This window comes from Myotis daubentonii, chromosome 8 (assembly GCF_963259705.1).
Source record: "Myotis daubentonii chromosome 8, mMyoDau2.1, whole genome shotgun sequence".
In the NCBI taxonomy this organism is placed as follows: domain Eukaryota; kingdom Metazoa; phylum Chordata; class Mammalia; order Chiroptera; family Vespertilionidae; genus Myotis; species Myotis daubentonii.
Window position 1 is genome coordinate 49,437,687 of NC_081847.1, and position 13,981 is coordinate 49,451,667.

The 13,981-nt window shown below is 37.7% G+C and overlaps 1 protein-coding gene across 10 annotated transcripts in view; it reads right to left on the reverse strand.

The window, feature by feature from the left end:
* Positions 1–508: 508 nt before the first annotated feature.
* Positions 509–13,981, reverse strand: part of TMX3 (thioredoxin related transmembrane protein 3) — a 47,139-nt gene continuing 33,666 nt past the window's right edge. For 8 of the 10 annotated variants that reach the window (XM_059706335.1, XM_059706338.1, XM_059706341.1 and 5 more), the window contains one exon: positions 10,411–13,839. In XM_059706335.1, the coding sequence (XP_059562318.1) occupies positions 13,579–13,839 (261 nt within the window). In that variant the 3' untranslated portion in view covers positions 10,411–13,578. Of the gene's footprint in view, positions 725–2,729; positions 3,142–10,410; positions 13,840–13,981 lie in introns of those variants that run through there. The other 2 variants (XM_059706337.1, XM_059706336.1) reach the window with 2 other exon arrangements.

Here is a 13,981-nt window from a genome sequence, read left to right on the forward strand (position 1 = left end):
CTATAGAGTTCATTTCCTTTCCTTTTGAAAATAACCTAAGCTGCATGTCTGGTTTTTAATTAATCAGATGCCAAGAGCTGATCCTAAAATTTCAAGTCGGAACAAAATGAGTGGCAAATAATGAGACTGAAATAACTGCATAGATTAAGAAAAAAAGTTATTAGAATGAATTTCTTTATGAATTAAGACCAATACCAGAGTAATCAAATATTGGTCATTTTCATTGACAAAAGACTAAAATTAAGGAAGTTGTTTGTTTGTTTACTTACTTATTGTTAACCCTCACCTGAGGACATTTTCCCATTGATTTTTAGAGAGTAGAAGGGAGAGGGAGAGACAGAGAAACATCGATGTGAGAGAGACACATTGACTGGTTGCCTCCCACCGAGCCTGCAAGAGAGGTACATGCCCTTGACCAGAATGGAACTTGGGACCCTTCAGTTGAGGGCCGACGCTCTGTCCACTGATCCAAAATGGCTAGGGTGGATATATTTATTTATTGGACTACAAGATAACAGCAATCTATTTTATTATAAAAGAAACATTTGAAATATGGCAAGCTATAAACATTATTTATCATTTATTAGCAATTAGGATTTTTTGGTTAAAAATTAAGGAATTGCCTTGAAGAGTTTTCTTTTCCTCTTCAGGAGGTTGAGAATATTCTATGCCTCCTACTTCCATGACCAGGTTGATAAGCTCTGCAACATGTCAGTGTATGGACCTGCAGAGGTATTATTAGGAAAAAAACACTGTTATGTCACCCAGCAGAAAAGATCCTCTGAGCTGATACTAACAACAGTGGGGCCCTTCCTACTTTTTACAAAATGCTGTTTTGAGATGCTCTTTACTGTAAGTCACACAAGCAACCAGAACATTAATAATTTATAATTCCAGATTTTCTTGGAGCTGGGTCAATGGTTTGTAAATGTAAGCTTCACACAATTTATTCTAAGATTTGTGACAGGTATTTTCTTACCTGTCAAAATTATCACTAAGGTACGATTTCAGCAGTCTGAACTACAGATGGATCAGAGAGACCGCTCCAGGGCCCCAACAAACCACTCACCCAAAGGCATTATTCAACTCCCTGAGGGTGAAAACAGGTATAGGCTGGGTAGTTGCCTGGGTTTCTTACAGTCTTAACTACATTCCACAATACTTTCCCCGTATATATCTTCCAGCTCAAGACTGTGAGGGACCCTTAATGTATTCTAGTTACCAGACATAGCATTTGGTATATATATGGGTGATGAATGCAGAGTAGTTGAATTCAGTTCAACTATCCACTTTATTCATAATACAGTTTTCAAATAAAATAACTGGAACTGTTTATCTTTTTTCTGTGCACAATCATAGACAAAGCCAGAAACATACACACACACACACACACACACAACCATATCTGCTCTCAATAGCACACTTATTCACTGAGAAATTAACTACTTATACCCATTTTGTTCCCTTTTAAATAATAAAATATCATCTGAATTGCTTAACAAATTACAGCCACCCACCTGGCTGGCTTTGCCCCAGTATTTAGCATACCTATAGCACTTTGGATTTGCCAATTGCTTTATAATTCTTATTCTCTTGGCTATCACACTTCTGATGAGTAGCCCTATTTCAAGGGTAGGTTATTATCTTCTGGTTGCTTCTATAAATCACTCAGTAGGAGAAATAAAGGATCAGGTGGGATGTCCTTGCACATTAGTTTGAGAGTTTTATTCAGAGGATTCATATTTCAACCAAGTGGAAAACTTTGGAATAAATAGTATAATGTGAATTAAATCACCATTACTTTCTTCACAATTCATACTTATGATTCATGTGAAACTGCTCTTCAACTTTCTAAAGCCAACTTTCTGCTGAAACAGACTTGTCAGTAAATCACTGATCCGCTGATGATTTTTCAGATTCTATGACATCTTTTTTTCTTCTTTTATATCACATCATGGACTCTGGGTCCCCTGAGATAGTCATATTTCATCTTTAGCTAAAGAAATAATACAAACCTGGGTATATTGAGTGCACATTTAGATTTTTTTCTGATTTTTCAATAAGTACACTTTCAGAAATATATCAGTTATGAATCATGTTGCCTTTAGCATTTTTCACCGTCATTTGCTTATATCTGCCGATTATACATCAATATATCTCAGAACTTCAGAAGCAGTAAATGACATATTATACATGAAACTGCAAATCAACGGCCAATATCGACTGCTGTTTGTATAATGCAGTAATACCCACCATTATTCTCCACACGAACCCTTCAGACTGTGAACACTAATTCATTTAGTACTGCCACACAGATCCATCACCTGTCTCAATTCTATTCTATGATCTTGCACGTCTTTCCCTATTTCCAATGCTCATTTAAATTTTAACAACCATTTCATAAACAATACTCATCTCAAGAGCCTATACCATCTATTGTAATCCACAGATTTCTTCAGGAGTGTGCAATGAAAAAATAGTGAGAAGACTTAGTTTTTACTAGTCCTAGGACAAGCACATCCTTTATTTCCTATATATAGTCTAGACTCATTCACAAAACTGGATAATTATATCTATTTCTCAAGTCCGCAATTATTTTAAAACAACTTTAAAAATTAATCATCAAAAGCTATAATGTATAAATTTTTAAATTTCCACAAGCTCCTATTGCACTTGGAATCTATGCAAGCTTTTTCTTCTTTTTTTTCAATAGGTTTTTATTGATTTCAGAGAGGGGAAGGGAGAGGGAGAGAAAGATCCATTGGTAATCTCCTGCCTGCCCTCTACTGGGGATGGAGCCTGCAACCCAGGCACATGCCCTGACCGGGAATTGAACCAACCACCTCTGGGTGCACCAGACGAGGCTCAATCCACTGATCCACACCAGCCAGGGCAGATGCCAAGCTCTATGAGGCTCAAGAATGTATACAGTATTTTTATTGTGTTCTGCATAGCATGTGGTACAGTGCTGGCCATACACCTGAGTCAGTACAATTTGATTATAGATGGATTGGTTCTTCCTCTTATTCATTCAATTAGATGAGGACATGGATTAACAAATGCATTTACCTTGATGGATCTCATTTAACATTTCATTACCTCTTCACAAGTGATTAAGGCATATGTGTTCAGAGTTTCTTCCTGTAACAAAACATTGGAGAAATAAATAAACAAACAAAACAGGCATACATTAGTGATGGGAGTGAAAGAGTTTTAGGATAAAGCAGTGATGTAATTGTTGAAGAGAAGATTGCATATATTGAGAAAAGCTGAAACTAAGCAGGAGTTAGCCAAGATAGGCAATAGAGCAGTGGTTCTCAACGTTGGCTGCACATTAGAATCACCTGGGAATCTTTTAAAAATCCTGATTTCCGGGCCTCATCCTCTGGAAATTCTGTTTCTTTGTTACTAATGTTGTGGCCCCACCCCATAACAAAGAAACAGAATTTCTGGAGGATGAGGCCCAGAAATCAGGATTTTAAAAAGATTCCCAGGTGATTCTAAGGGTTGAGAACCACTGCAATAGAGGAATCTGAAAATGGTCTGCCTTAGAACAACTCAAAAGTTCCTTCTACGCCGAGAGCAAACTGGAAGCTGTGGGAAAGCTATGTGTTTTGGGGACCACCATGTTCTAGCTTTGAGATGTTAAGCAACTAGGTTAAACTCTGATTTTAAGGGTTCTCATGTATAATAACACCTGGTTCAGGAGAGTAGGGAATGGTTTTTAGCAACTTTTAATTTTATTAAAAAGCAAGTTCCTCTAAAACATTAGTCTTAGGAGTAGTAAACAGGAAAAATCTGAGTAGATGACCAACTAATATAATTAAGCACATACCCAAGGTCAGACCCGGTGCACGAATTCATGCACCTGTGGGGTCCCTCGGCCTGGCCTGTGCCCTCTTGCAATCCAGGACCCCTTGGGGGATGTAGGAGAGCCATTTCCAGCCCGATCCCCGCAGGCCAGGCCGAGGGACCCCTCCAGTGCACAATCGGGGCCGGGGAGGGACTGTGGAAGGGCTCCAGGGTGTGTCCGGCCCATCTCACCCAGTCCTGATTGGCTGGACCCCAGCAGCAGCTAACCTAATGGTCGGAGTGTCTGCCCCCTGGTGGTCAGTGTGCATCATAGTGACTAGTCAAACATTCGAACTGTCAGACACTTAGTATATTAGGTTTTTATTATATAGGATATATGTATATATAATTAACATGACAATAGTCAGACGTTTAAATACTTTCCTGAAAAAAATTATAATCAGTGTCTGCTTATATATTTGTAATTTACCAAATTGAATGAAAGGGATAAAACTTTCTATCTATACTCATGGCTTTTGAACATGATTTGTTTATTTATTATTAACTAGAGGCTTGGTAGATGAATTCATGCACCAGTGGGGTCCCTTGGCCTGGGCTGCGGGATTGGGCCAACCGGCTCTCTGACATACCCGGAGGGGTCCCAGATTGTGAGAGGGTGCAGGCCAGGGACCTGAGGGGCCCGACCGGTGCACGATCGGGGCCAGGGAGGGATGTGGAAAGTTGGCCAGCAGGGAGGGGCCGCGGGAGGGCTCCAGGGCGTGTATGACCCTTCTCGCTCAGTCCCAATCAGCTGGACCCCAGCAGCAAGCTAACCTACCAGTCGGAGCGTCTGCCCCCTGGTGGTCAGTGCACATCATAGTGAGTGGTTGAGCAGCCTAGCATATTACGCTTCGATGGGTTGAACAGACAACCAGACGACCGGACACTTAGAATATTAGGCTTTTATTATATAGGATGAGCCTTTTTAAAGTTCCCATGAAACAGTTTTGTCCAAACCTTTCATGCGCATATTTGATATTAAGCTTTTCATTGCAGAAGTTTAACCTTGGATGTCATAGCCATTTTTTATCCAAGTTATTTGAAATATAATACATCTAGCCCTAACCAGTTTGGCTCAGTGGATAGAGCGTCGGCCTGCGGACTGAAGGGTCCCGGGTTTGATTCCGGTCAAGGGCATGTACCTTGGTTGGGGGCACATCCCCAGTGCGGGGTGTGCAGGAGGCAGCTGATTGATGTTTTTAGCTCTCTATCCCTCTCCCTTCCTCTCTCTGTAAAAAATCAATAAAATATATTTAAAAAATATATATAATACATCTAAAAATCCATGTATACTGCTGTCATAGCAATTTTATCCAAAGACACAATATACATTTACATTATATTTGATATTTAAAAAAATATCTGGTTGTATATTCAAGATTATCACAATGAAACAAGAATTAACTATAATGCTTACTCTATTTTTCCTCACCATTTATTTAGAAACTTCCCAAGCCTACATAAAAGTTGCAAGAATAGTACAATTAGCGATTCTAGGTGAAAGTTACATCAGATCCACATCTTTTACTCAGAATCACCAATTGCAAACATTTAGCCACATTTGCTTTATCTACTTGACACTTCAAATATATACAATAAGAAGTCTTTATAATGTGTTTTTAAAAGCTAGAAGTGACTAAAGGCAGAGGATGGGGGCCAAAGTCAGGTGCTATTCCTTTTCCCTTTCTTTTTAAATGTATTTATTTCTATTGCTTAAAGTATTACATATAATATTACATATGTCTCCCTTGCCCCCATTGACCTTCCCCTGGCCATCCCCACCCCCAGCACATGTCCTCACCCCCTTAGTGTCTGTGTGCATTGGTTACGTCCTTCTCCTTTCAAATGAGGTTCACTCCACTGAAGACTGGGAACTTTCACTCCTCTCATTTTCTTATTCTACCATCTGAAGTTACACAATACAGTTTCATAGGGGGAAAAACTGCTTTTGATCATGAAAGCCCAATTATCTAGAAATTAACTGTACCTGCTTATAAGATGTTGAGCAGAAATGCCCTCCTACAGAGCTGTGCTTTGGCTATCTCTGGGCTTCTTATCATCCATTATACTTCTTGGTACACATTGTTTATTTGGGACACGTTTAATAGTCACCTCAAACCTTGTTTTACATTAGGCAGTGTAGAAGAAGCAAAACAGGACCAAAGCATATTTTAAATTTCATTTTCTACACAAGACTCTTGAGGACCCAGCAGAAGTTTAACCTTGGAGGTCCTTGCCTCCCTGGGGCTCCCCCATCATGAGTGTCCTCAACAGCATGGGCCGACTTCATCCCTGAGCCACTGCTCATCTCTAGAGGGAAGATGGTAGAACGAAAAGAGGTAAATCATCCCAGCAGGACATCACGTACTTTTTTGCTTATAAAAATAAAAACCGCTTTCCTGCAGCTGGCCAGGGCCCCGGGGTCAGGATGGGGCTACTGAAGCATATCAAGCTCTTGTATCATACTTGACCTCTGAGTGCTCCTTAGGAAATCATGAATAATATGACTTCTCTCAAAGGCACTGAAACTTTTACTTCCAATAATCATTTAAACCATTGCTTCACAGATTGGACACATCAAAATCAACCGGGGAAGGTTGTTTTCCCTGTTCTGGCTTCAAGCAGAAGTTCACCCAAGACCAACCAATTGGACTTTCTAGGGTTTATGTGTATTTTTTTTAAATTCTTTATTGTTTAAAGTATTACATATAGTTTTACATATGTCTCCTTTTCTCCCATTGACCTCTCCCTGGCCACGTCCACCCCCCCAGCACATGCCCTCATTCCCCTAGTGTCTGTCCATTGGTTATGGTTATATGCATGCATACTAGTTCAAATCCTTTGGTTGATCTCTTACCTCCCTACCCCCTTCCCTCTGAAGTTTGACAATCTGTTTGATGCTTCTCTGTCTCTGGATCTATTTTTGTTCATCAGTTTATGCTGTTCATTATATTCCACAAATGAGTGAGATCATGTGATAGTTACCTGTCTCTGACTGGCTTATTTCGCTTAGCATAATGCTCTCCATGTCCATCCATGATGTTGCGAATGGTAAAGCGTTCTTTTTTTTTTTTTAATAAATCATCTGAGGTGATCCATGTTCTTGTGATTCTGATAAGCACCACTGATTAAGAATCCATGACTTTAGATGCAGTGGTCACTAACACAAAGGCTAGCAAGTTTATACTTACATTTGCAAAAGAGCTAACAACTGATCTGTCCATAGTATTTCAAGGATGGAGAATACCTGATTACCTAGAATTTCCATAGTTGTTGACTTCGAACCTATTCTTATTTTCAATGGCTGCACAGATTTTAAGATTTTAGATTTTAAGCTAAATAACAAAAAACCTTCCATATTAAAACAAAATATTTCCAAAGCTTATGACTTTTATGTTACTTATCTTTCTGATTGCTTAAGCATTAAGCAATTAACTTTTAGAACATGCACTTAAAATCTTCAATTAAAATAAAACCTATGCTTTTTTAAAAATTAGAAACCTTTAACTATTGACACAATAATGATAAATACATCATTATAGAAGCATATTCAATTATTCATTCGTTTATTTCACAAAATGTTATTGAATGCATACCTCATGCCAAGGATGTTTCAGGAACTGGGACTATAGCCTTGAAAAAATAAAAGTCTCTGGCCATTCAGCGCACACATTTAGCGTGTATTTAAGCAATAAGCAGGCAGTAAGCAATTACTATATGTTATAAAAACATGATTGAAAAAATAAAGCACCAGAGTGAAGGGGTTAGAGAGCTGAAGGCCAGGTCTAATTTAGATAGGAGGGTTAATAAAGGTGTGAATGACAAGGTGACTTAGACTAAGGAGGGAATGAGTCCTGAGGACCCAGAACAAGATTCTAGCCAGAGGGAATAGCAATTCCCCTGGGTCTGGTGAGCTTCCCACTGACATCTCCCCTTTCTAAACTAGTGTTACCCCAGATCTACTTCCTGATGGCTCATTTCATGATTCCAAGACACCTTCCAAAAGATAACCATTAGGAAACTTTGGAGACAAAGAGTTTATTACTTACAGGCCTTGGAGCACCAGGCATGCCAGGGGCACACAGCAAGTCATGGGCAGAGAACACTCGAGGTTCTGGCCTGGGTTCTGCATTTATTGGGGTCCAGGGTAGGGGCCTAGGTTTTTGAGGACTCACTCTTTATTGGTGAATTTAGAACATAAGAGCAAGAATTTAAAGCATAGAAAGAAGAAAACAAGCTGCCCACGTGGTTGGTTATTGAAATCAACCAAGTTCTCTAAAACAAGTGGCCAGAATGATGAAGACAGAGAGAATGGATTCATGTGAAAAAAATTAAGTGAAAAATGTCCTGTTTCTCCTATTCAATTTTCAGTTTCACTTAACTGCCTCATACACCCAACTTCATAAATGCTGGACAAAATGTTTTTGGATTTTTTGTTGGAAAGAGAAGGCACTGCATTAACATGGGCACCAATGATGGCGTTAGCCCTTACATTTATAGCCTCACACCACCTGGGTCTCAGAAGGAAACAGTATCAACTGGCTGGCTGGCTTATGCTTAAATATTTTTAGTGTGGGACCTCCAGGCCTCCCAAGGACGACCCGTTCTATCTGGAGATTCCTTTTGTGGACTTTTCCCTTACTTTGACCGGTGTTGCCTGTCACCCACCCCCAATACAGTCACAGTTTCGGATATGCTAAGTAAATCCAACCCTCAACCACTGAGCCACATCAGCCGGGCAGTAATTGCCACTTTTCACCAGTTGTTCAAAAGACCTTTTCAGTTTATAGGAGATTAGAGAAATACTGAGGGCTTAGAGAAATGTTGAGGGCTTATCACTATTGTCAGAAAGACATGCAGAAAAATAAAAATGATTTTCCTATCTTAATTCAATATCCACTAGTATTCTAAATCTGTGTCTAAATCACATTTATATCTACCTAAACCCTACTGGATACTTATATCCCCTTAAGTGTATTCATTTCCATTAAAAGCACAAAATTCAAAAGATTTTCAGATGAAATTAAAAAATTTTATCCAGCTTTTATATAGTTGGTGTATGAAGCAGTTAAGTGAAACTGAAAATTGTGTAGGACAGGTTATTTTTCACTTTTAGTCTTTTGTAATTAAGTGTAATTTCAATAGTAAATAATTTTTTTTCATTTCTACCCAAAATGTTATAACTTATAGAGGCCAAGCAAATTAAAACATATTAGGATTTTACATTCTTAATGCCCTTGTTTTCATATAAATTCAAATGAAGTGAGAAGAGAAATACATGAAGTGGGTAAGTAAATGTTATAGTTAATTGTGGGGCTGTTGCTACGTGCCAGCCTAAAATATGCCCTACATGTAATTCACTTAATTTTCATAATCCAATGAAATAGATGCCACCATTTGCCTAGGAGCAGAGAGGTTGTTACCCACTTTACACAGGCGAGTGAGGAAGCAGGGCCTGGAAGCCAGGCAGTGTGACACCAGGGCTGCCCAGTTCTGCAACACGACTCAGCCTCTTGGGAGGGAGAGGGGACTGTCCTACCCGCATTGAATTTATACCCAGCTGAACATGCTCTGTCACTCTTATTAGAAGTAGCCTGTTCTAACCAGCTACTCTGTACATGTCCTCAAGATGTGTGGGAAAGACTTTTAAGCTATTATACCTGTGCCAGAGCAATTTTCAGTAAGAGATAAGCCCATGGTATAAAACATGAAACATGAATTTTAAAATTAACATTTGTGTAAACATTTGTCTTTCCATAATAGATTCTCCTCATCTGGTGTTTTTATTTTATTTTTCCCATCAACATTTATTCCCTCTATGTGATGCTATTTTATAAGAAAATCTTGAGGCTCTTGAGCAGTGGTCCTCAACCTTCCTCATGCCGCAACTCTTTAATACAGTTCCTCATGTTGTGGTGACCCTCAACCATAAAATTATTTTCGTTGCTACTTCATAACTGTAATTTTGCTACTGTTATGAATCGTAATGTAAATATCTGATATGCAGGATGTATTTTCATTGTTACAAATTGAACATAATTAAAGCATAGTGATTAATCACAAAAACAATATGTAATTATATATGTGTTTTCCAATGATCTTAGGCAACCCCTGTGAAAGGGTCGTTCCACCCCCAAAGGGGTCGCGACCCAAAGGTTGAGAACCCCTGCTCTGGAGTCTCATTTTATAATAACATAAATGAGGGGTGGCCGCACGGTGTCCAACATCACAATTGAGCAGTTGATCATGGACTCAGATCCAATTATTCTAACTTTAAACACTGTAATTAATATTTAAAAATAATCTGTTTTCAAAATTTCATAAAATCTATCAAACCTATGACTCTCAGGTTCTTCATGTATAATATAAAGGGATTATATTAGAATATTACTTTTCTCAAGTCTGTTCAAACTCTAAAATTGTCTCTATAATTACAAATTACTTACAACTCAATTAAAAGGAAAAAACACTTTGTGGAAGATCAGTCTTAGCTGTCTTCTTTGCCTGCACAGAGAATTATTCATATCACAAGAAAAAATAAACAGTAAAAATAAGCGATTACATGTTTTCAGTTAATTTATTTTAGAAAAATGAAGGTTTACAATTGGCGTCCTAAGGCAGGATATTAGGATTCAACTAGTAATACAGACTCTCAAAAAACCTTTATAAATTAGTCCAAAGTAGAAAACTGTTGGCCCACTCTTGGACTCGGACACATTCAGGAAAAATAGATATTTATAAAAATAAAATGGCAAACCTAACCCCACTTATTGACTGTCTTAACATCCCACATTGGTGTAACTGGGCAATTTCTGCATAAGAACAGCCCAGGGATTTTTCCCTGTTATACCTTCGTATCAGATTGAATTGATGAAAATATTGAAATTATTTTTGCAAAATAAAAACAAAAGAAAACGTACAAAAAAAAAAAACACAACAAAATAAAACCCCTGAAACAAATCACAAGAAACAACAAAAATCCACTAACCAAAAACAATACAGCTAATTGTTTACTCATACAGACTCCTTCTTCAACCTCGAGGCATTTGGCTCCTAATGTTACTACTAAATCAGATACCAGGAAGCATGTGTGAAGAAGAAAATGAAAATTCTAGATCTAATCCATGTCAAAGAAGTTTCAGAAGCAGCAATATTAGAGAAATATTAAAGTACACAGTAAAGCTAAAAGAATTGCAAGCACATGGGATGCATGGCTTGATTAAAAACATGCACTCTCTCTGAATTATCTTTGACAACTGTCTGGACACCAGATTCAGCAACAGTAAACATCTAGAACTTTGCATTTTGGAAGTTAGAAATGAACTTTACTACTGTAACAAGGCCCACAGACTGAAAGCAATTCCCACTCTTTCTTTCTATGTAATCATAGGAAGATTCATTATAGAATTAGGATCTGTTCTACAAGATTCCTTAAGAAATCTACCTTTATTTTGAAATGTTTTTTTTTTCTTTTTTCTTTTCTGGAAATGAAAAAAAAAAGAAGCATTTCTAATAAGCTCTAACATCACATTGAAGGGAAAAGCATACCAGTGAGCAAAATTTAAATTTGTTTTGCAAAGAGTTGACAATATCCTAGAGACATGTAAACAGCAAAATACTAGTACAAAAAAGGAAGTCAAATTATTCACTTACAAACCATCTACATATTTTGTTTTCTCAATAGACACACTTTGAAACACAAACAGAATACTGGACAACAAACAGTATAGAGTCGTGAAAAAGGTAACAGAGACTAAAGACAAAAATCGCTGGACTTTTGTTTGTTGATACATACTGAGCTTTACTCTTTCTTTAATTTTTTTTCCCTCTTGAGGTCTTTCATTTGATACTTGAGAAAAGACAAAAAACGTGCAAATGATGGACATCTGATAGTGATAAACACAAAGCAAAAAGCAATAACAAGTTCTATCATTTCCTGCATCTTGGGCAATAGCTAACTTCCTTACTAGGCTGAGATTCAAGTGAGGCATCTGTATTTATGTTGGCTTTTCACTGTTGCAAAACAAGCCTGACCCCTAGGAACATTAATATTTATCTTCCAAAAGAATCCTTCATTACTCTTTGGAGAGGAACCTACTGGTCAAATTAATAGCATTTATCTCTAAATTCCATTTAAGAACACTTCATTCTAATATTTCCTGAAATTCCTTGGGACTGCATATGTGATTCCTTACTATAAAATACTAACAGGGTGCCAAACATTAAGAATTAGTAATTATTTCATACTAATAAAGTACATGGGTATAATAAAACAATTACTAGTAACTCCTCAGTACTTAAGACACAGCTTCAGTTTAGTTGTGATCAGTGGGGCATTAGAAATCACCAAAGACTGCCCTTGGGGATCAAAACCCTGCACAATTCCAGTGTCAGGACCACAAATTACAGTTTTCAAGTGAATGAACATTTTAAAACATTTGATAAAAATCTTTATATTGGATAACCCAATTACTCAAGGAAAAAAAGCCATCTAATAAAAATTCTAAACTTAGCTACAATCAAGACCTCAAAGATAAACTAATCTACAATAAACATATCAAGCTATTACTTAAAGACACCAATTTTTATGCATTCCGTCAGATAGAGATTTCCTACATCTTATTATAGAGAAAAGACGACAGGCTGAGAGGGCTGACAGAATTGAGAGGATGGAGAAGATAACTGGTCGACCTCTTAAATCACTGAGCATGATTTTGTTGACAGGCTCATTATGTCACTCATTACCCGTTATGAACATAGACATGCCCATAGTATTACATAACAGATGTATGCCAATAAATATGATATGTATATATGTGTGTGCGCACATGTATACACACACACACACATACACAGATAAGTTACCAAAAAGTTACAATGCTATAAACATAAAATATGACATATATTACTTTTTAAAAAGCAGCAGGTGCTTTTAATCTAAGGAAATTTTTAGAAATCTCAATATAGAAAACAGAAATAAAGCAGGCTGTCTGGCTAATGCAGGGCAGGAGCCACAGACACCTTCCTTTCCCACAGTGACTGCTGAGATGCCTGCCAACAGCTTCGCAGGCATGGTTAATAATCACTGCTCCAAGAAAATCTGTTTCTGTTACAAAGATCAAACATAGACTATTTTTTGCCACTATTTAGGCCAATGTGAAATTTTATAACACAACTAAGTATAAAGTTAAAAAGTAACTTTTCTCTCCTTTAAAAATAACAAAATAAAATTGCTATGCCATATAAAACCAAATTTTTAAAATTTCGTAATCTCAGTATGATCCATGGAAAAAGTTATTGGTTCCCCTTAAAGTCCCTACATTTTAAAGACTTATGTCCATATAAACTGTATTCAAAATATAAGAGAATGATGGTAGGAGGTGGAATCCTATTTTTCTCTATCAAACACTATCTCCTACCTGACTGACCTACTTAAATATTCAGCCCAGGAATCTTAATTCTGTCACCGAATATTCAGACAGAGAAACTTGCACAAAGAACTGATCTGTTTTAACATGTACAAGGTAAACTTCCATGGAATATTTTTTTAGATACATATTTCCTCTCTTTGTTCCCAACGTCTCCCCATTTTTAAGAACTACTGTAATTCATGCAGTTGATATTAGCAAAATACAAATAACTTGTTCTCTTCTGTAAAGACCATGATTAAATGTCTAATTTCAATAAATAGACTCTTTAATAGTAATTTGACATCATAGCAGAGTCTCAATCTGTCTTCTTCTCTAATACATCCTTGGGCTCTTGCCTGGCAGGCACTAGAGACTGTCCGCTCCTTGGCTCCTGCAGTTCTCTGCTCTCCTCCGTGGCTTCCTGGCTTTCAGTTTCGCTTTTGGACACTTCATACCGCTCTTCTATGTAGCCTCCGTCTGTGTCGGCTGTGTAGATGCCATAGCACATGATGCTGATGACACCCAGAGGCAGGCCGAAGAGGAAGCAGCCCATGATCGGAGAGCTCTTGAATATGGACTGTGGAGAGAGAATTACAGCTCAGTCCCCTCAAGTGCATTCAGACATAAACAGCACGAATGAATGAAAAACCACTACAGGTTTTGTTCTCTTGCTGCTGTCCAACCTGCTCAATGTCAATGTTTCTGCAGTAACTACCATA